The 23,071-nt window shown below is 41.9% G+C and overlaps 1 protein-coding gene across 7 annotated transcripts in view; it reads right to left on the reverse strand.

The window, feature by feature from the left end:
* Positions 1–1,479: 1,479 nt before the first annotated feature.
* Positions 1,480–23,071, reverse strand: part of col18a1b (collagen type XVIII alpha 1 chain b) — a 66,800-nt gene continuing 45,208 nt past the window's right edge. For 3 of the 7 annotated variants that reach the window (XM_084051570.1, XM_084051569.1, XM_084051564.1), the window contains exons 7-43: positions 21,896–21,913; positions 21,490–21,696; positions 21,251–21,277; positions 21,078–21,140; positions 20,824–20,907; positions 20,670–20,723; positions 20,036–20,167; positions 18,232–18,285; positions 17,726–17,770; positions 17,315–17,395; positions 16,493–16,606; positions 16,128–16,175; positions 16,009–16,035; positions 15,467–15,565; positions 15,345–15,380; positions 14,524–14,613; positions 14,385–14,417; positions 13,963–13,995; positions 13,583–13,621; positions 13,419–13,478; positions 12,618–12,695; positions 12,328–12,363; positions 11,875–11,928; positions 11,317–11,391; positions 9,754–9,819; positions 9,522–9,552; positions 8,874–8,927; positions 8,565–8,599; positions 8,060–8,173; positions 7,039–7,204; positions 6,733–6,797; positions 6,522–6,650; positions 5,911–5,943; positions 5,172–5,810; positions 4,129–4,326; positions 3,510–3,619; positions 1,480–2,247 (exon numbers count right to left, since the gene is read on the reverse strand). In XM_084051570.1, the coding sequence (XP_083907696.1) occupies positions 2,031–2,247; positions 3,510–3,619; positions 4,129–4,326; positions 5,172–5,810; positions 5,911–5,943; positions 6,522–6,650; positions 6,733–6,797; positions 7,039–7,204; positions 8,060–8,173; positions 8,565–8,599; positions 8,874–8,927; positions 9,522–9,552; positions 9,754–9,819; positions 11,317–11,391; positions 11,875–11,928; positions 12,328–12,363; positions 12,618–12,695; positions 13,419–13,478; positions 13,583–13,621; positions 13,963–13,995; positions 14,385–14,417; positions 14,524–14,613; positions 15,345–15,380; positions 15,467–15,565; positions 16,009–16,035; positions 16,128–16,175; positions 16,493–16,606; positions 17,315–17,395; positions 17,726–17,770; positions 18,232–18,285; positions 20,036–20,167; positions 20,670–20,723; positions 20,824–20,907; positions 21,078–21,140; positions 21,251–21,277; positions 21,490–21,696; positions 21,896–21,913 (3,444 nt within the window). In that variant the 3' untranslated portion in view covers positions 1,480–2,030. The remainder of the gene's footprint in view (positions 2,248–3,509; positions 3,620–4,128; positions 4,327–5,171; positions 5,811–5,910; positions 5,944–6,521; positions 6,651–6,732; positions 6,798–7,038; positions 7,205–8,059; positions 8,174–8,564; positions 8,600–8,873; positions 8,928–9,521; positions 9,553–9,753; positions 9,820–11,316; positions 11,392–11,874; positions 11,929–12,327; positions 12,364–12,617; positions 12,696–13,418; positions 13,479–13,582; positions 13,622–13,962; positions 13,996–14,384; positions 14,418–14,523; positions 14,614–15,344; positions 15,381–15,466; positions 15,566–16,008; positions 16,036–16,127; positions 16,176–16,492; positions 16,607–17,314; positions 17,396–17,725; positions 17,771–18,231; positions 18,286–20,035; positions 20,168–20,669; positions 20,724–20,823; positions 20,908–21,077; positions 21,141–21,250; positions 21,278–21,489; positions 21,697–21,895; positions 21,914–23,071) is intronic. The other 4 variants (XM_084051568.1, XM_084051565.1, XM_084051566.1 and 1 more) reach the window with 4 other exon arrangements.

The following is a 23,071-nucleotide window of genomic DNA, read 5'->3' on the forward strand; positions in this document are numbered from 1 at the left end:
TGTGGTATCTGCACATACACTTAATTTGGAGGCATATTATAATGTTTCCATGTCTCCCTTTAAATGCTATTACAGAAGCTCTCTCCACTGGAATTGCCCCTCAATCTTCCTGCAGGGTTTCAAAATGCAAAGGCAAATTTGTGTAGAGGGTTGAAATATTTACCTGATGTGAGACTTTAATATTAGATGTCCAACTTGATTTATTTGTGGAAAGAATACATCACTGCACAATCGATGAAACATTAAAACTACTTTGTTAATCAAAAATAAATACTCCTTTGTTATTGCTAAGACATTTGAAAATATCTCCCCTTGTATGTCGATAGTAAAATAAAAAAAAGGCTGTTATTCAAGTGCTACTGGTTGTAGGTTATTATAACAGTGTATACAATTAAAACAGAAGATAATATTTGAAATGAATGAACATGAAGCTTGACAATGGAATATAGGCCTTGATGACCATACCGTGATATCCATCTTCCAATTCACTTGTACAATTGTACAGTTTGGTGGAGGAGATATATAATAATGGACATCATTATTTAACACATTACCAACACTGTTTTTGTCTAAACTACAGGACAGACGGCTAGGTTTGGTGTGTATCACACAGTTGTTTGGTCAGCTGCTGTCGTTCCTGAGTGCAGGAAAACAGGGGAATAATTAGGCTAAGAGTTTGTTGCTCTTCTCTCTGGTGTCTTGAATTCGTTTCACAGTACTTAGTGGGGAGCTGACCAGGTTCTGGCGGATTTATTTGGACAGCTGAACACAATGACGTGCCTTTGTTTGGGGTTAATCAGTCCGATCTACAACAGATTTGTAATGATGTACAACACCAGAAGTAGTTTCTACCATAGAGATCTGACACAGAGTGTGGACTGGTTACTAATCGTTGTGAGCTACAAATCAGAAGATGGAAGACCAATAACAAAATGTGGTATTTTAAAGCTACAATCCGTACGCTTTATGTCCTGAAGTAGTCATATCAACATACTCTACCATATCGATCGGTTAAAATGACATTTCATGTTATTCGTTAGAATACATCCCAGATTTTAGCTTTACCGTTGTTACCTCTTCCTTCTCTCAAAAACAAAAAAACAAAGAAAATGTCAGAATGGTCGCAAGATGTTTAGATACTGCTGTAGGCACATGAAAGCAAGGTCATTTTGTAGACTACCCCTCAACTCAGTTTCTGATTTCAGAGACTGAATTTCTGATTAGTTGAGGAGAAAATGAAAATGGATAGCCATGACCATGAGATAAGCATGTCCAGGACAGCTGCGTTCTGTTTGGCTCTTAAAATGGGAAGCACAAGTCCCCCCCTCCCCACAAAAAGTTCACAATTATAGGGGACTGAGGTTTACCCCCTAGTGGATGGTCATTGTATAGCACCATATATGAGTGGATTTCAAACACAAACTAATAACTATTTAGAAAAAGGGCATATTTACAAACCGCACCACATTTTGTGCATACGTGTGTGTGTGTGTGTGTGTGTGTGTGTGTGTGTGTGTGTGTGTGTGTGTGTGTGTGTGTGTGTGTGTGTGTGTGTGTGTGTGTGTGTGCATGCTCGCGTGCGCACACGCATGCGTGTGTGTGTGTGTGTGTGTGTGTGTGTGTGTGTGTGTGTATGTGTACGCATGCGTGTACACATACCTGTGAGAATTTCAGTGTTTGACTGCTTTAGTAAATTAAGAGGGGCCTGTCTAGTTGATGTGGCCGTGTACAGTATAATGTATGTGTCTATGTACAATATGCATGACGTGTGTGTGTGGAAATGTATATGCAAGTGTGTGCATAACATATGTGCCGGACGGTGCATGTACTCTCATGGGAAGGCCTCTCTCAGACTGGCTGGTGTAACTGGTGTGTTTTACGTGAATTCAATAAAGTTATCAGCTATACCTCCAATCTGATATTGTGGTAGGTGTTTGTGTGTGTGTGTGTGTGTGTGTGTGTGTGTGTGTGTGTGTGTGTGCGTGGGCGTGGGCGTGTGCATGTGTGTGTGTGTGTGAGAGGGAGGGGGCCTATCTCTTGGACGGGCCAACATAGCTGTTCTCGACGCACAGCACGACGAAGGAACTCGAGCAACTACTGGAGCTCTGCTGCAGGATGCTGCCGCCCCCCTGCAGGGGCGAGGCCACGCCGGTCAGCGCCATGTCGCCCACGCGCCACGTCTCGCAGTAGCTGTCCACCTGCCTGTGGCCTGCCGCGGTCGCGCCGTGCCACATCATCTTCTCTGGCCTGGGGAGATAAAGGTTCAAGGCAGTAGCGTATGGTGGGTTCTAACGTGGACCGGGCCAGATTCTTAAACCCCCCCGCGGGCCGGCGGGGGGGGAGGGGGGGGGGGCTCGCGCAACGATGGTTTGACGGGGAAACCGGTTTTTAATGGCCACCCATTAACAATCCGGCCGAATGCAAATAAGCCCGATTTGAAAACAAAGGCGAATTTCTGTGGTTGGCTACAACAGAATGGGTGATGGGGTGCTAATGTTGTTATGTTGATTTTTTGTTTTTTTTCCCCTGGGGGAGCAGAGTTTTTCAGACCGGGCCATGGCCCCATTGGCCTCTATGACGATACGCCCTTGGTTCAAGGTGTAACTTTGCTGTTTAATAGGCATAACTGTGCTTAACTTTAGTCCCACTTTCCCGGAAGTGTCATAACCGCTCCCTGTTCGGTTTCCCATAAGTTCACTTGATTGGTGTGGCAGCACATTTAAACCGGAAACACTGTTTCCGGTTTATGGGAAACTGACGCTATGGGAAACTGAACCCGTCAGGATAGAGAACTCAAACAGAATACAGGATAAACAAGTCAAATTGGAAGTGATGAAACAAAAAAATTGGAACTGGAACACTGTCAAATTTGATAAATTGGTATTCTCTCCTGATTGGATGAAAATGGCAAGCCACCTGAAAGATTATTTTCTGTTTGTTAAAGAGCTGGAGAGATTGGTAGACCGCTGTTACTGAAGAAACACTCTATAGCTATACTGTATATAGAGTTCTAACCTCTTAACAAAAAACATTTAGTTTAAACCATACAATATCACTAACAGTACATTTAAGGCTTAGCGATCACTTTATATTAATTATATTATATTACTTTTCTGGATCAGGGCCCACTTTAAAACTTTAAAAGTGTTCGTAGCTGCTGTGTTAAGTGGTCAGATGGGTGGGCTGTGTGCATTTACACAGCATGTTTATTTTAACGATCAATCAATTGATTGTGTTCCAGCTTTGATCAATGGAACTAGTAGGAAATAGTAGTTCCTATTTATCGGTATCACAATGAAAACAAATTTGTCAAGGTTTTAAAGAAAAAATAATAAATATATAATACGATCTATTAAAAAAAGATATTATAATATATACTGTATATATATATATTTTGACTTAATGTTATAATATCAATAAAATATTAGTGTTTTGCCGGCCCAATCACTGGACTAGGCTATGTGTGAAACCATGATGGCACTGTTCAAAGCCCACAATCGTTGGCTCACCATGCACTGTCAGTGAGGACGTCCTTGCCGTCGAAGGAGTATATCGGTACGTTGTCCTTCACTCTGCCGTCGTTGAAGATGGAGTCCCAGCTGTCAAACAGAATCTCATCCTGGGCAAGAAGAGAGAGGTTAGTTGAACAGAGACAAGACAACAAATACAACATTGTACCATGTATGTATCAGTATACACAAAAATGTTTAATGGAATCCATGTAGAGGTGGTCGGGAACACTATAGCAGCCTGTAACATATATTGTATTAAACAAAACATAGAAACCCCTAAGGCTGCCAGTATTGGTGTCATGCACTAAGATACATACAATAAGGATGACATTGACATGAATTATAAAGTAAAATAGGTATTATAATTAAGCACTGAAACAGTGAGAGAAGGAGATAGATGGGGACAGAGAGAGAGGAATTTGTGTCAATTATCAATACTTTACTGATTGGAGTGTTTACTACCCGACACCAGGGTCCAAATTTCTCAATGTAAGAGTAGGGGGACCACCTCCAACCACTGCAGACGTGCTAGTTGTATTAACATACTGTACCATACAGATTGGTTAAGAGAACATTGTATTCATTCAAATAAGTTGCTAAATATCGAACAGGCTACCTTCAGGTTGACGATGGGCAAACTGCCCCGATCAGTCTTGCGGACGATGCTGTGTAGGTCTTGGAGCTTGGACGACAGGAAGGCCCGGAACGTCCCCGTCATCCCGATGGCTCGGGCCTGCGTGAAGCACATGTAGTCTGCCCCGCGGATACCCCGCATGGACCCCGTCTGGGCACTGTTGAGGGCCATCAGGTGGAGCTGGAGGGGAAAACAATCCCATGGAGAGATGAACTCTCATTCATTGCAAATGGAGAGTGTCGCGCTTAATTTCCTCCATGGATCAAATCAGTTTAATTGACTGAGAATGTCCATTTACAAAAGAAAGAAGACTCGGTTGGTTTCTCTCTCTCATTCCACACAAATATAAAAGTAAGAAGAAATAAATAAATTCAAATAAATGTAGAAATGTAAATCAAATTTAGAAATCCAGAAGTACATTTCTTTTTCCCTTCTTTGCCTTCGAATTGCCCTGTAGATTATCTAGTATATGGTTCGGCTTTGAGTTGGCTTCAAATTGGGCACAATTGAGTTGGCTTCAAACCCATCACCCTCAAACAAATCAGCCTCAATCAATTTCAACTCAAGCTAACCAGCCTCAAATAAATGAGCCGGATGGACATTCACAATCATGCAATGAGTACAATAATGCAAATCAATCAACCGGATGGAATTTCCCCTGTAATGAGTGAAATAAATCGAATCAATGAGCCAGATGGACAATCACCTGCAAGCTGACTGATGTGTGTTTTTCTAAGTTCCTGTTTTTGGTTTTGTGTATTGTTGTTTTTATTTTTATTTGTATCTTATTTCACTTTTGTCTTGTAAGACTCTAGTCCTTAGTGCTTTTCATTTGGGGGGGGGGGGACAAAAACAAACTTGTCATGTAACAGTTTTTTCTTAATTGGGATCTATATGAGGCAATGCAATGCTATATGTTGCTGTCAAAATTCAATAAACAAACAAAAACAAAAAAATCCAGAAGTACAACATCATAACCGTTTCACACATCGAGTCTGACCACATGCATGAGTCCCTCCACTCACCGAAGGCCCCGAGGTGTGCTCATGTGTTTGAGGTTCTGGGGGGCTGGGTCGTCGCTGAGGAGTAACTGGGTAGCGGCCGTCCGGGTAGACTGGGCGCTCCTGGGGTGGCTGGTAGGGCTGACGACTGTCCGGGTTGTTCAGTCGCTCAGTGAAGCTCGGGTACCGCGGATCTGTCGGCGCCGGGTACTGCGGGTCTGGCAGTGTGGGGTACTGCGGGATTCTAGTATCGGGCTCGGGCTGTGGTTGAACCTGAGGTGGATATCTGGGGTCTGGTTGTGATGGGTATCTGGGGTCTGGTTGGGGATGGTATCTGTGATCTGGTTGGGGTGGTGTGTATCTGTGATCTGGTTGGGGTTGGTGTCTGTGATCTGGTTGGGGTTGGTGTCTGTGATCTGGTTGGGGTTGGTGTCTGTGATCTGGTTGGGGTTGGTATCTGTGATCTGGTTCTGAAGGGTATCTGTGATCTGGCTGTGATGGGTATCTTTGATCTGGTTGTGCTGGATCAGGCTGTTGGGGGTATCGGGGCTCCACAGGGCTCTGACCCTCTTCTCGTCTCTGAGGCTCCTCTGTGGGGTGTGCTCTGTGGTCTGGGGTGTAGTGTATCACTGGTGGGGGCTCCACAGCAGCAACCTCATTACCCTTAAAATATCAAAATATCACATGGAACATGGGGGGCATGACATGAATGTAATACACATCATTCAAGGAGCAAGGTGTATATTATATTGTAAAAACTCACCTGATCGTTGGGCAAGGCAATGTAAGGCCCAAGCTGAGAAAATAACAAAATAAGAATGAAATTAGTATAAAAGTGTTGAATTCTCAATGTTGCAATGCTTTGAGGCTGTACCCTGGAGAATGAATGAAGCCTATCTGTGGTTTCCGTAAAAAGGCTCATTGCCTAGTGCGCAGGAATGTGTGTGTGTGTGTGTGTGTGTGTGTGTGTGTGTGTGTGTGTGTGTGTGTGTGTGTGTGTGTGTGTGTGTGTGTGTGTTTGATAATCCTGCAGCTAATCAGCAGACACAATCATCCTCACTGCTTGACTGTTTGTTCTGCAAAACGTTCGCAACTAATAGAATAACGGCAACGGACTCAGTGTGCAAGGTGTCTGTGCGTTTATCGGATGACAGATTTCTTTTTTAAACGGACACGAAAATAATATATTTCATTTTATAGCCAAATTACATTTTCAAACAAAAGTCCCATACTGTATTATGTGAAATGTGTAGGATGTATTTTGTGTGATCATTGCATGGATTATCTCGACCGTATAGCACAGGTGTATATTTACATCACAGGGTTATGGTTATAGTACTGGGTTATGTTTACAGCGCTGGGATAATGTTGTACCTGCACTTGGCGGACTCCGTCTCGTACTCTTAAGTAGAGGTCTGTTTGTTCCTGAACATACACCAACGTTCCTTCTGCTTGACTTCTAGCGGTGGCTGCCATGGTGTTGTAGGACCTCAGCACCATCACCTTAAACACAGTTTAAGTCAATGCATAACATCATGAAAGGTTCTTCAAAAACAGCCAACAATTAGAACACGTTCCAACTCACTCCTGAGGATGATCCTGGGTGTCCAGGCGCTCCGGGGGGGCCTGGGGGTCCTGGGACAGTGATAGCTAGCATACACAAGTTACATGTCAACAGAGTTCATATGAAACTGAATAATGACATTATCTTGAGAAAGTCTACCTTTTTTTATATGTCATGAATATAGTGGACACACATGCACAGAAACATATACGTGTATGTTGTGTACATCCCAGTGTGTGTGTGTGTGTGTGTGTGTGTGTGTGTGTGTGTGTGTGTGTGTGTGTGTGTGTGTGTGTGTGTGTGTGTGTGTGTTTAAATAAAACTCACTCTGAGTGCCCCTGTAAGGTCCTGGGAGTGATCCTCCTGGAGGTCCAGGGGGGCCAGGTGGGCCAGGATACCCTGTTTGTCCAGGATGCCCAGGGTGCCCTGTTCCTGGAGGACCAGGTGGGCCCTGGGGCCCCGGGGGTCCCTCAATGGAGTCTCCCTGGGGTCCCTGGTGGGACAAAAGAACAGATTTTCACAGCAATCAATCAAGTGGAATTAAAATCAGCTCTAAAGGAAATTACTTTCACTTGGTAAATTATCTGAATAATGTACAGGTAAGACGCGCGAACGCGGGAAGCGAACGCAAAAAAAATAATAATAATGAAAAGAAAATATTTAAAAAAAAAGTAACCAATACATTTTTTTTTTTAAATACCAAAAAATTCTGCGTTAAAAGGAGCATCTTAGAAAAATACAAATTCACAAAAAAAAAGTTTTGAATGTTTTTGAACAATTCAACAAAGTGTTTGAAGTGCCTGTTTCACCCACTTCCGGGGGGCGGAGCCAAAATCCGAGGCCGGAGTATTTGTTCGTAGACCCCCACTTAGGGGGGGGTAAAAAAAGTTTGGGAGCGATTCGGGGCACGGGCACATACTGCACATTACAGAGAATATATTTCTTGTTTACGGGACATAATGTCATGGTTACATGTTAATAGTTATTCTCTTCATTGTTTTTAGTTAATTATCACCATTAACATGTATCAATTAACATTAACACAATGCAGCAAATTAAGTAATTAAATGAATTACTAGGAGCAAGTACATTTATGAACAGTGTAGTTTAAATGAAAACTGCAGAGTTTGTCAATACATGATCAATAGTGCCACCGCTCTCTGTTGAGGAGGCAGCATTATGCAAAGCATGACAGACTGTCCATGCACTGAGGTCAAAAACAAAAAACAAAAAAACGTTTTTGCATGATAAAATCCTGTTTGCACCAGTTGATGTCCCACAACAACTTAACATGCACACATTCTTTGTATCAATATCAACAAACATGTTTTAGAAAAAGTGATCTTACCGGAGGCCCAGAGGAAGCACTTCCGCCTCCATATCGGGGATCATAGTGCCCACCTCCTGGCTCTCCTTTGTCCCCTTTAAAACCTAGGTCACCACGTTCCCCTTTCATCTCATTCTGGTGGACCACCAGACACAATAAGAAACTAATTAAAATGTGCACTAATTCAAATTAGTTTCAATGAAGCCAAATAGCAGACACTCTTATCCAGAGTGACATACAAAGTCCACGTAAATGCCATGAAACTTTATCAACCAACACATATAGCCATACCATGGAGTTTAACATTAAATTGTTGAACCAAATGTGTGACTATCATAAGCCATATTGTTTGCCACAGAGCTTTATCCAAAACTCAATGCAACAATTCCATTGGCCTACAAGATGTCATCCCTATAACACGTCATTTACTTTTGCTACAGCACAGCTGGTTTCATATTCGAGCACTTCTAATTTACATCAATGTTTGGGTTAGCAGCAGCACAGGGTGGAACAGTTTACAGCTTACCTTAAAGGTGTAAATGTCAAAATTTGTGGTAAGACCTAGAACAGAAAACAAAAATTGTCACATTGAATTTGTTTAAGACCGTTAGGCAGGTCAAATCCACATTGACTTTCAATTTACCATGACCATAGACATTTAGCAGGCGATCTCATTTGGACAAAGTGCAAGGTCAGGGCCATGAACCTTAGTCATCCAACAATGGCGTTAATAAGTGGTGAAGGAAGTTCTTGTAAAAGCAGCGTCCTACATACGAGATGCTGTTGTTTAATCTATTTTATCCTCAGTATATTGACAGGGGAACCATGAAACTACCTGGAATTCCAGGTATGCCCGGATTTCCCCGGTCACCTTTATCTCCTTTAGAATCTGAAATGGACAGATGCAACAGAACACAATCTGAAGTGGAATTCTATAAACATAACAGCTCACATGAAAATGTGCAAATAATAACACAAGGAAAAGTTTTATTATCATTATTATTATTATTTTTATCATGTTTGCAAAGCGAAAGAGATGATTTGAAAAAGAAGAAGAGCTCCGAGCACTCAAAAATGAACGGAGACAGTATAGTGACTGTGTGCCTACAATTCCCATAATGCCTTTCACGGGCAAGTTTTGGCCCCACACAGTGTATGACCACAAATACCATCAATCTTATTTTATCGAGTCAAGATTGTTATTTGCTCTACACACAGCGAACAATGGTACGGCTACTGAGAGTACTGGCTAAAAATATTCACAGATTCTACCCCAGTGACATCACTGGAGTAAACTTCAAAGCACAATTTTGGCAGTGCTTCAGAGACATACAGAAGATGCTTGTTGAATGGCTGCAAATGGAACATTAGAAAATCAATAAAGATTAGGTTGAAATTATGACCATGTCCCTTTAACGTCACCACTCCAGCAGTCATAAACAGTCTTTTATTTCACATAGGGCACAATATGGAGTTAACTTACCAGGATAATGCCTGGAAATGTCTGTGTGACCCTGAAATCCAACAGAAGAACAACAATAGCGTCAATGCTCAAAAATGTATTATTATTTTAATAAATGTTTCTTTAATATTTGTTTTCGAATGAACATAGATATGATTGGTCCTTCTATTTTCCACCAGATATGAAGTTGTAGGTCAACTAGTGGTGGATTGTGGGAAGTGGAGTGTGGGAAGTGACAGGCAGCTCTACTCACGCTGAACCTGTCAACAGGAACGGCTGGTCCAGGAGGTCCTGGGGGTCCGGGTTGTCCTGGGGGACCCTGGGAGACAAGAGAACTGGTTCAATCTGTGGTAGTTACTATGGCTTTGTGTGTTTGGGGTAAAGTAATTAAAACTAGTTCAGGACTAAATCAGTGAGAAACTAGAAAAAGTGCTCCTCGGAGCACAGGTCTCTGCCAGGTCAGGTACGTTATTGTCGCCTCCTGGTGGCGCTATAATAGGCCAATGTGAAAAGGATGGCATTTCTTCCTCGGCCTAGTGGGAATGTGCATGTGACATTTCATAGAAATCGCAAGCTGCGTTCATGATTTGAGGCATTTTGTTCAAAACGGACCAAAACTGCAAACTTTGGAAGCCAACCTTAGCCAATGAGGATGGAATCTGGAAAATCGTACAGATCCGGGTTGATCATATGACTATAGAGATACTGTGTACCAATTTGCATGATGTTTGGATCAAATCTGAAGGAGTAATATAAAAAAATGGGTTTTGCACAAATCGGCCTCCTAGTGGCGCTATAACAGTCCCATGTAAAAAAATTGGGTCAGAGTTCTGAATTGGCATCGAGGGAGTGTGTGCGCACAGTTTCGCAGCGACCGGGCCAATGGTGCTGGAGATTAGCTGCTAACGGACGGACAGGACACACGGACGGACACACTGACGGACGGACTGACGGACAGGGTGCAAAACATACTCTCTCGCCATGCCTTTCGGCCTGGCGGAGACAATAATGAGAAGTTAAGGTCAATACTGTACATGCTCCTCCCGACGTCTAAAAAACTGCCGTTTCGGACAGGCTTTCTGAACTAGTTCAGAGAGTCAGCCCATCTGGGGGTGGAGGAGTTCTGAGAAAAAGTTCTGAATCCGACCATCAGAAGTTCTGAATGACGTCAATTTGTAGTTATATCACCTGCCTTTCTGAAAACTTCGGAAGGAACATGTTTTTCGCTTTAAACTTCTAAGGGGGATAGACGTCCTTGTTGATAAGCCGCTTCGACCTACTTACTTACTTAATCAATTAAACAAGTTGTATGTGATTGATTGATTGATTGAATACTTTATTAACAGTTTGCAAAAAGTACAGTGGTACAGTTATACAATAATACTAAAAGGAGAACACAAAAGCCCAGGAGGCTTGTTTCCATTGTGGTCCTACTGTATATATTCAATTCATCAAGACATATAAAGACAGTACTATACAAGAAATCATCAATAGTAGGAGCAATAAAAGTATATTTACAGAGGGGGGGGGGGGGGGTTCTAGTGGCAAGCTAGACGACTTGTCTACGCCCAGTTGAAAATTGCAGACACAGATCGTGTGTGTGTGTGTGTGTGTGTGTGTGTGTGTGTGTGTCATGTTCCTCATGATGACAGTTTCTGCCTGAAAGGGTCAAAAAGTATGTACAGTATGTACGTGTATGTGTATCTGTGCATTTGTTTGTGTGTGCGTGTACATTTACAACTCACTCATTGGATAATCAATAGAGACGGTGCTTCACAGTGCATTAACGTGGTGCAAGCAGAACATTTTAACTTACTGGATAGCCATGTCCACCGTCCCCAGAACCTGAATCTCCTTTCTCTCCCCTCGCTCCGTTCAGACCAGGACGACCCTACAACGAAGCATGCCAGTCACAGAATAGTCTTCAGTATGTACATATATGTACAAAACGGTGCTGTTCTTTCAACCTGGCGGCCCTATTTTGGGCATGTCATTATAGGAAAAAAATATATACTTTTTTCTAAAATAGTGAAAATAACAGATCTATAAGCTCACAATGCATCGCAATTGTGAGTTTGTAGATCGTCTATTTCTGCTATTTCTCGTACGATGATGTATATAGGCCAGGGCTTAAGTGGTTAAAAGTGGTTTGATCTGTGCATTCGGAATCTCAGATTTATCTGTATTGTATTTGTCCCATACATTTCTCCCTGTCTAAAAAAATATATAAAACTTTGAATATGTATGGAAAGTGTGTGTACAAAGTAACATTTAGGGTTTTAATATTTAATACTTTCAGTGTAAAAAGATTACACATTTGACAATGTATTTGGATGTTATAATGTATAGTGGACTGTAGTAAAAACCTACTCACCGGTCGACCTGGAAATCCAATTTCTCCTTTAGGGCCAAAAGGCCCAGCCGGACCCTACAGAACAGGAGATAACATGTATGTATTAAAATTAATAACACAAAGAAAAGAAAAATACGTAAAAATATTGTTTTCCCAAAATAAATGATCATGATGATATGATAATATTTAAATAATTTTGTCGGTCCAGCAAAACAGAATTATAGTTTCTGAAAGGCATGGCTACCATTATCCATGTGTTTTTTGTTGACAAAGCATACAACAGAGGAGTTGTGAAGTGCTGAATGTTGTCTATTGCTCCTCTAATGTTGTACTGCATTGTTAGCTGTTGTATGTGATTGTGCACACAGCACTGAGCCTAGAACAGAGTTAATGTACTACTGCACTATTAGCTGTAGCTGCTGAATGTACATGTAGCACTTCCAAAGTATAACAGGGTATATATATGCTACTTACAGGCGGTCCCAAAGGTCCAGGAGGCCCACTGTCTCCCTGTAGGTACATACAATTTGTGGTACAACATATGAATGACTCCACCATGCACAAAGTAAACTGAGTTATAGGCTACACATCTTCAGTGTTAATCTAACTCAGAGAGTGTACAAATGGAACCAAATGGTCCATTTGGTTCCATTTGTACACTCTCTGAATTACGGGTCCATTTGGTTAAATTTCTACACTCTCTGAGTTAAATTAACAATGAGGATTTTAATGTGTACCACAGTAGGTACAATAGGGTTGTTTACCTGGGGTCCCCCCAGCCCACCCAGGTACAGGGGTCTTCCATCACGTCCCATAATAATACCAGGCTCTCCCTTCTGACCCTGAACAAAAACATTAAAAAATAATAATCTTTTAAAAATGACATACAGTATCCACTATTTGAAATGAAGTGAGAACTGCTCTTACAAAATTAATGCTGGCACAAAATGTAAACAAATTATGTTAAAACAGGGGTATGAAAGGAGAAAAACATTGTAATATGCCTGACTGCACATGGAGTAAGCACACTTTTTATTTTTCTCCAAGTTTAATCACTACACCAATTCCCTGATTTCCCCCACACAATTGTGTAGTCTTGTCACCGCTGACCCCTACTGGTTGATCTTCAGAATGGTTGGTCCTAGGGATGGTATTGAAACCATCTGTCTCCTCCGATGTACATGGAGTTGCCTGCTGCTTCTTTTTAGCTGCCAGTGAGGAGCTTCAATGGGAGGATGTAGTGCATGCGGAGGAACATCCTATTCCTCACTGTTCAACAACCCTGCAGACAAGCACCCTTGACCAACCTGGCCAACTGTGTTTGTACCATGGTGGAGGCACCATGGAGGATTCAAACCCCTAGTCTTCAAGTTTTCGACCATCCTACCGAATTATTGTAGCCACGTGTCATGTTGTGTGGTCTTTGGTTAATAGACAGACCGTTGGATACAATACAATAATCATTATGCACCAAGGAAGCAAACATCCGACACACAGTGGCTTATTTTGTCAATACATACAAAATAAGATTATGAATCACTCTCTCTTACAATAAATGGACCTACCTGTATAGTATCCCCAGCAGGCCCTGACTCCCCTCTGTCTCCCTTGGGTCCCATAGGCCCCTGTATCAAAACAAACATACCTTTAATTTTACTCCAATCGTTGGTTTTGATGACATTTTTCCAGTTGAGTTTTCAGTCAAACAGACAGTCATAACATTACATACTGGGAATCCAGCTCTTCCAGGAACACCTGCTGATCCTCCCTTGATAACAAAACAAAACAAAACACACACATGAGAAAAACTCATCTTCACTGATTATACATTAGAACTTCTTTACACAGTAACATAGCCCATGCTAGGGGGGAAAATACACTTTATATGTATGTTTCAGGAATATACTAACTAAATTAATGTTATTATTATCGATTTGTGACAATATTTACTATAGCCTACTATTACTTCTTGATTATAATAGATATACTGTATTTTGGCCTCTCCACATAATTTTTTCAAGAGAGACAATGTTGGTATATTTTGAAACATGTAAAGTGTATTTTGGGTCTGTATGGGAGGTTAACAGGCTGGAGGGTGAATGTACTTACCTGCCACTCGTCGTTCCCAAATACGTCGTTATACTACGGCGGAACAAAGTTAGGTCAGTTAGTAGGAGTAACTAAACAAGTGAACAAGCAAAGTGAGCAATTGTTAGCAACTACTACATGCATAACTGAAAGGGAAAGAATGAAGGAGTGATTGAGTGAGGGAGGGATGGGGGTCAGTGAGTGAATACTGGAGTCAGTGAGTGAATGAGTGAAGGCTTGAGTGAGTGAGTGAGTGAGTGAGTGAGTGAGTGAGTGAGTGAGTGAGTGAGTGAGTGAGTGAGTGAGTGAGTGAGTGAGTGAGTGAGTGAGTGAGTGAGTGAGTGAGTGAGTGAGTGAGTGGGTGAGTGAGTGAGTGAGTGAGTGTTATTTCTATGGTCATAACAAAATGATGGAACTTGCACAAAAACAAATTGTTTTTTTACCACTGTTTTTACCACTTTTTTACGGCTGTAAACCTGTGATGTGACAATAAAGCTGAATGAGATACAATCACAGGCTATGAAGGTTAATCTCTGAACAAGTTCAGGCGTCACACACTCTGTTGTGTGACATGCAACTCACATCGCCTGCCGTCGTCTGGCGAATGGCCTCCCCTGGAGGCCCCGGGGGACCAGGGGGTCCTGGTGGCCCTCCGTCTCGTCCTGGCAAACCCTACATCAGTAATGAACACAAGAACAAAAGCAAAAGAGACTATTCCTATTACCAAGTACAACTGAAAGGGAAATGTGACAGTGAGACCCCCCGATAATGGCTTAAAAGGTCTCTTCCAGTATTTTTCAGCTGTTCACTATTTTGTAGTCCATAGAGTTGCTTTTTTTGTGATAGAATTAGGGGGAAAACAGGGTGGGGGGGGGTGATAAAAGCTGTAACAATTTAGTTCAAAGATACTATGACTTACACATAAAATAGTCAATGACTGAGAAATAAATTGATATTTAACTTACAAACACACAGATCGATATAATATAGCTCAGTGGCACAAACACACAGATTGATATAATATAGCTCAGTGGCACAGACAGGATTAAAACACCTCTTTATCGAAAAATACGGATTAATATAGTATGGTACACAATACAGTTGGGTAACATCCGTGGCTTTACTGCAAGCATTTCATATTTTGAAATTGTACATCTATGAAGAAATACTGGCATTAACCGCAGAATTCCAATGGCTATCTGGGGAAATGTCAAAGACTGTCAGAGATACACAAATGTCAGAATTGATCAAAGAAATCTCTGTCTTGGTCCAAGGCTAGGTGCCCAGGTACTTTTCTTCAATTGTTTTAATACTGTAATGATGTCAGACATGCTTTGGAGAACAGAAGCCTGGAAGGTTGAAATTGGCAGTTCACGACAGAGCAAAACGAAACAGTGACTCACCACATCTCCTTTATCTCCTCTTTCTCCCTTTTCTCCCTATGGAAAGATCATGAGAAATGGTTAATGAATTATTAATAGTTTTGTAAATAAATAAAGAAACAAACAAATAAATATGTTCCCACCCATTGTCCAGGGAATCCATCCAGCCCCGGTGCTCCCATCGGCCCTCTTGTTCCCTCTGCTCCCTTCAGTCCAGCGATACCTGGGAACCCTGCCCTTCCCTAGAGAAAATAATACATTTATAAGTAATAGCAACATTTTCCTCGGTACATTTTCCTCCTCAGCGGGTTGACCAATCGATCTGAAATGGCACATGGGCATTGGCCAATGGCATATACAGGGAGTGACGATGCAGAGTTTCACAGGCAGGGAGCGCTGAAGATGAACCCATTAAAACCGAGAAAGCATCCGTGTCATTTTAGATTTTAGTGTTCAAAAATAGCAGATATACAAGCTCTAAGCGCGACACTTCGTGCCGTGCTGCGAGCTTGTACATCTGCTATTTCTGACCATTGTTGAAAAATATTAAAAGTGTTTGACACTTTTTTTTTGACCACACAAATCTTCTCTTCTGGGATGGGGGGGGGGGGGGGGTCCCTGGCAACAAAACATTTGGGGGTCCTTGGCACAAAATAATCGCTCATATGATCACAGCAGTACTTACTGGCAAGCCTGCAATGCCAGGTGGACCCTGAAACAGAACACAGCACAGCATTACACGGTGCATCCACCACTGTGACGAAAGGGACATAACACTGTGGGGAGTGTGAGTTATCTGATCACCTGTGGTCCTGGGGGTCCTCTCACTCCTGGCACACCTCCAGATTCGTCCTATAGGACGAGCAGCGGAAAGGATATCAATTACAGGGGTTGATCACTAATGAGACACAGTAGTGTGTCTCAGTAAAACAGACCTGAGTTGCAACTGTACTAAATATCTGCGCTCTTTTTTTAAATCTAAAACAAATCTCTTCACCAAAAATGTGTTCACTACAGAATAGAGATGCTGGGTATTATGAGGTCCGTACTATGTCATCTATTATCAAAACATCAGGTAGGATTGTAGATGTAACCTAGCAACTATCCATCAATTAATTCCATGACTCTCCATCGAGGATCAATACTTTGTATGTTTAACCAGTACTTACAAAGCCTCCCGTCCCCGGTGGTCCGGGGGGTCCCGTAGGTCCCATGGGTCCTGGCAGCCCATAACGCCCCTCCTCCCCTGGGGTACCTGGTTGTCCTGAGGTACCCTGAGAACCCTGAACTCAGGCAGAAAGACGCATGAGGTTGAGAAAAAAAACAAAAACAACATAGGCAAGAAAATAGAGTGTGTTGCGTTGTGTCATGCAGAATGAATCAAACTAAGTGTACGTAAAATAAGTGAACGGTGAAGATTAGGTGTTTGTGCAGAATCCTTGCTGTCTTTTGAGTGAACGGTGAAGATTAGGTTGAACACAAAACAAGCACATGATGGCAGAGAGCTGGTGCCAGAGGTTAGATTTTAAAGCAAAAGTCAAGACATGTAGTCATGGAAACGTGCAAATAATAACAGACGGTATCATGAAAACAATCAAAGCAGGTGATGACAAACAGCAGAATCAATTCAATCAAACCCTCTGCAAGTTAACTCAATTCATTTCAATAAATTACATCAGAACAAAACGGCCTTCAAAAAATATCTTTGAGTAAAACATGTAACCTCTGGTTATTGCCATAATCACTCTCATGCGATGCATGTCTGTCAATGTATTAATAGACTTATTGCCATAACCTGATTATTCACAGTAATCAGTGTATTAGTGTGCATGTAAACAATCACTTGAAATATGGCCAACATCATGCATCGTTAACATGGAGAAAGGACAGAACAGAGAGTCTATTACTTTGGTGTAATGGGGTTAGTAAGGAGATAGAAACGGCAGAAAAGAAATAGGAATGGAAACCAAACCAAAGCAGAAACCCAATACCTGTTCCCCGTTACACGCAGGAGTACCAGGAGTAAAGTAAGACAGGAGACCGGTGAAAAAGTCGGAGGCAGATGAGTCTTGCTAGAGGAAGGTAGATATCAAGGAGAGAAACCCATCTATTTTTGTACCAGCCAGAAAGTAATGTTTACTTCAGTTTAGGGAACAAACCTAGGATTTATTTCCACTGGAATCGAAAAGCTTTTAAAAATCAGACATAATCACAACTGTGGTCTAAGTTCTAAGAGCTGGACTCCCCTCAACCCAATAGATTTTCGATTCCTCTGTAAATGCACTACAGTAAATGCACAAGATGTGCATTTAAGGCATTTAAATCCATCAGATTCCTGTTATTCATATTCAGCCTGGCAGACTTTGTAAAATCAATCCATTTGGGACGATTGTAAAACTCACCTTCTCTCCAGCAGATCCAGGAAGGCCAAGGTCACCACAGTCACCCTGAAGAAATGGAAGAAATGACAGATCGAACAGAGAGGTTTATAACACATTTTAATAATCTGTTTCCCTGACAGGAGTCAGTTGAGCATAAACACAGGTTAAGTTGAAAGCACTGTTTCTCAATGTCCCTAGATAAATGATTGATAGTTAGGATCAAATGGACTAGCTTGGGGTCTCAGAGATAAAAAGAAAATATATCAAATGGGGGACCATGTGGTCTACTGCATATCAAGCTGGGGGGTTACTGAAATTAAAAAGATTGAGGAAAAACTGGTTGAAAGAATATGATGAAATCAACTTGTGGTGTGACGACTTTTCACCCAGATTAGATGTATATACAGTAGTATAACATTTTGCTTTACAAGTCCTCTGTTTGTAGTGCTTACGTGCATGCGTCCGTGCATGCCTCCGTGCATGTGCGTGTGCGTGTGCGTGTGTGTGTGTGTGTTCAGCACCCTCACCTTCGCTCCAGCAGCCCCAGGTGGGCCTGCCCGTCCAGATGGACCTGGAGGTCCCTGAAACAGAAGACAGATATAAAGTGAGAACATCACGTGTTCTGTAAAGTAATGTACAGTGTCTCCTACACCAGTTATTAGTATGGTTGCCCTAACAGGGCAACCAGACTATAGTACTCTATACTCTTTCTTTCAGGGTCTTTCTAGATAAACAATACTTTGCACCGCATCTCCTCCCACAGTTTATTTTTCCCAATTTAGTGCCATATGTCAAAATGACCGGCTTCACCGGGAATCGTGTGCTTGTATTTTGCTAAGAGATTGGTTGCATAGTTTTATTGATATTGATTTATTAGTGCATTACATTTCCCCATCCACTTTAATGGAAAGGTGAAAAAAAAAAATTCAAGTATTTTTTTCTCAGAAACCGTAAGAGCTAGAGTTACCAGATTTTGAGGGGAGGTTCATAGTTTATTGCCAAATTATTGAAAGAAATATTACACAATTCGGCCTCATGGTGGCGCTATAACAGCCCACTTTACCTTTTGGCCTATAACTCTTGAACCGTAGGTCGTAAAATCAAAATTTCTTTTCCCCTAGATTCCTTGGGTCATTACGCAACTTTCCATATAGGCCACGCCCATTTGCGTCTGGATAGATTTTTTGATATTGATGTATTAGTGCATTAAATTTCCCCATCCACTTTAATGGGAATTGCAAAAAATCCCATTCAAGTATTTATTTCTCGGAAACCGTAAGGGCTACAGTTACAAGACTTGGAGGGGAGGTTAATAGTTTATTGCAAAATTATTTAAAAAAGGATCACACCAGTCAGCCACATGGTGGCGCTATAACAGCCCACTTTACGTTTTGGCCTATATCTCTTGAACCGTAGGTCGTAAAATCAAAATTTCTTTTCCCCTACATTCCTTGGGTCATGACGCAACTCCCCACATAGGTCACGCCCATTTGTGTCAGGATCGATTTTCCGCCATTTTGAATTTTCTTCCAAACACACTTTTTGCTCCTTTTCCTCAACTTTTTTTCCAAATCTCACAAAAATCGGTACACGTGATCTATGGACCCATACGATAAACCTATCCAAGCGGCATTTTGATAGTCCGTACCGTTCGTCCGTAAATGGCTTCCAAAGTTAGCGGGAGGGGCCCGTTTGACCAAAAATGCCATAAATCACGAACGAAACGTCCGGTCAATCCCAAAATTGAATCACATGTCAAGGGTGGTATACTAAACCAATCCCCAAAAGCATTTGATCCATAGGGGGCGCCACAAATGCACAAAATGTAACCGTTTGATGCAAAAACATGCATTTTGGGGGATCAATCCTCTCAAAATGAAACGCAAGTGATCTCAGGAGTGACGTGACAATGTAATTGGCGCAGTCTCCGACGGTATTCCTCCCGGCGTATTACGTCGGCGCAACCACACTTTGAAATTGCCAATTGCGACGCGTCTAGTTCAATATGAAATATAAGATTTAGAGATGGAGACAAAGTAGTCATGCAGTGAAATACTGTGATGATGGTTTCCCACTGAAGAGCAAATGATACCATAACCAACAATGTTGCTATTCACATTTCAAGTTGGAAAGTGGAAAATAAAATGGCAATGAGTGCTTGGATGTCTGAAATGCCTCACCTTATAAATAGCTTTCAATCGATTGATGGGTGTTTATGGGATTTGTACCCATTTTGTCAGTCAATTAGGTCTGTGTTCTAACATCTAATAACTGCACAAACTTTATAACACCATGCAATCAGGTTCACAAAGAAAACACAATGATACTCACGGGTAAACCTGGCACTCCATTATTCCCTGGAGGTCCGGGAGGTCCAAAGGCTACTGGGCCATCGGCTCCCACAGCCACCGATCTACCAGGGGGTCCTGGAGGACCTGGGGGCCCTGGAAGCCCCTGGAGCCCCTGGAGAACCATACAAAGAATAATTAACCTCATGTATTACATGACGTCTTATACATTTGCGCTATGTGGGTAATTAACCCATTAATACCGGGAAAGCATCCGTGTCATTTTTAGATTTCTTTGGGCTATCAAAAAAATAGCAGATACACAAGCTCATAGCACGGCACCGAGTGCCGCCTATGAGCTTGTAGATCTGCTATTTTTAGAAAAATCGTGGAAAATGTGTGCAAATCTATACATTTTTTAAAGCGAACATTTGTAAAATATCTTGTTCCAGGGACCTCCAGAAGCAAAGATTTGAGTTAAAAATGTTCGCTTAAACAATATAATACTCAAAGATTCACGATAAAAAAGAAAAATAGCAGATCTACAAGCTTGTAGCTTGTAGTATAAAATAATGGTTATAGCTCAAAGCTAAAATGACACAGATGCGTTCCCGGAATGAAAGGGTTAAATACAATTTATTATATCGAATTTATTGTATCCGGAACATTCAACCTACCCGTAATCTGTCCAAATCTGGGAAACCGCCGGAGCCTTCCATGTCAAAGAATGTCTATGAAACAGAATTAAAGCAGCATTACAGAAATGACATATACCGTACATGCCATGTAAAGTGTAATCCTCACATCAGTGTTCTCTCAGAGTGCACCTACCGGCCGGTCACCAGTGGAAGGTCCGGCAGCTCCAGGTGGCCCTGGGGGACCCCGTGGCCCTGGGCGACCGTCGCCACGCTCTCCCTTGAAAGGTCAGAGGTCACACGTTTCCATCTTTCACAAGCCGTTACGCTCTCATTCCCAAAGAGCAGAAATACATTCTGCACAGTGTATCTACATTTGTTCATCCATCCATCGTTTCACAATGTATCTAACCACCCATTAATTAACCCAATCCATCCATCCATCCATACCTTATCTCCTTTGAGTCCAGAAGTTCCTGGTGTTCCTGGAAAACCTCTTGGCCCAGCGGGACCCTGGACACCATTATAAAATCATGTGTCATACTGTATATTCACATTTTTAAACCCCATTTTGAAGTGTCATTCCAGGGTTTTCAATGAGAATTGAAATGAGAAAAACTTACCACTTTCCCATCCTCTCCTGGATCTCCCTGTAAGATAGCATATCTATAATCAATGAGTTGATTCATACTTATGCAATACATCATCATACATGGAGGATATGAGTGACAAATTGGCTATCTTAAGTTTAGTTTTAGTTATATACTGTAAAACAGTCCAAACGTTCAAAACGTTCAAATCCAGCTACTGAATTGTCTATCAACTACGTGGTAAGGTTTCTATCCATGAAGCCACCACTCACAGCTTCTCCCTCAGCTCCTGGGGGTCCCGCGGGCCCTTCTAACCCGGGGGGTCCCACTGGCCCCGGGGGTCCGGACACCTGCTGGACGGAAGAGCCATCGCCGAGCCGGACCACCTCCGCTGCAGGCCCATGAGGACCAGGTGGGCCAGGAGGTCCGGCTGGACCACGGTCTCCTTTGTTACCAGGGTAACCAACCCCCGAACCACCCTGGTAGGAGAAAAAAACAACACCGTAATGTTGAAGACTGAATGACTTGTGACATATTGTGTAGATCTACAAAAATGTTGATACATAAGTCAGTCATACTCATAAGGTCAGTACAGGATGACTTTCATCCCAATGATTATGTGAAAATTGGGATTGAACGTGGATGGAAGAAATGACGAATGAATTTAAGAGAACATACCTTGGTGCCTTTGTCACCCTGAAACAAAGAGCATAGGATAAAGTTGATTACAAACTAGTATGTTTTAATAATTTCTGTCCTGTAGCGGTTTGATCACTCATATTTTGCAGATATTCAACATTCCATTCTTCATATGGTTCAATAGTATATTGAATACACCACTGAAGCGGTTCCCAGACCTTTTCTGGATCAGAAAATCTCGAAAGCATTTGCGGCCCACCCATCTGACCACTTAACATGGTAGCCAATACAACACATGATGTGTTCTCAGAGCAGTTTATTTTACTGATCAATCCATTTTTTATTTTAAAATGTAGTCGTTATGCCAATGAATTCCTCCCCACACACATTTCTGTGTCGTCACTGTTGTTGTATCCTACTGACTCACCTGCCAGTGAGGAGCCCCCACCACGAGGACATACAGTATAGGGCCTTCATTCTACTCCTCCCGCCCCACAACACTCCCTGCTAACAGGTGCCGCCCAAGCCCATTGGAGTACTTGCAATGACCAATATCACCCTCTCCGTCCGGCCTCCCTCCCCCAAACACGGGCCAATTGTGTTTGCATAGAGTCCTGACAAAGCCGGAAGAACCACGGTGGATTCGAACTGACAACTTCCGTGGTGGTGGGCAGGGACTGTACCACTGCGCCACCCGAGCGCATATGATCAATCAAATTGATTTTGACTTTGATAAACACATCGATCGTGTTTCCGGTTCGATCAACAGAACCAATAGTATACGTACATTAAGTTCCTATTTACCAGAATCACAGTGATAACACATTTTTCAAGGTTTAAAAGAAAAAAATGCCATGACATTTTTTAAACATGACTTTTTTATATTATTATAGAATGGTGCTTTGCCAATGATTTGCGGGCCCACTTGCACTACCCTGGAGGCCCACAGGTTGGAAATTGCTGCTCTTCCCATATGAGACAAGTCCAGGTGTACCATGGGATTTTCTGACAATCACATTTTATTACTGCAATATACTGTTTGACTGTACTTTATATTATTTTTTAGTTTACTATATCAGTACTTTGTACACACAATTTTTAAAATGTACTTTTTACAACTTCCAACCTGGCGTCCCTATTTTGGGCATTTAAAAATAAATTGAAAGTGATTAAAATTATAATATAAACAATCCTGCAACTTGTGCCTTGAGTTTT

The sequence above is a fragment of the Gymnoscopelus microlampas genome, assembly GCF_963454915.1.
Source record: "Gymnoscopelus microlampas genome assembly, chromosome: 24".
NCBI lineage: Eukaryota > Metazoa > Chordata > Actinopteri > Myctophiformes > Myctophidae > Gymnoscopelus > Gymnoscopelus microlampas.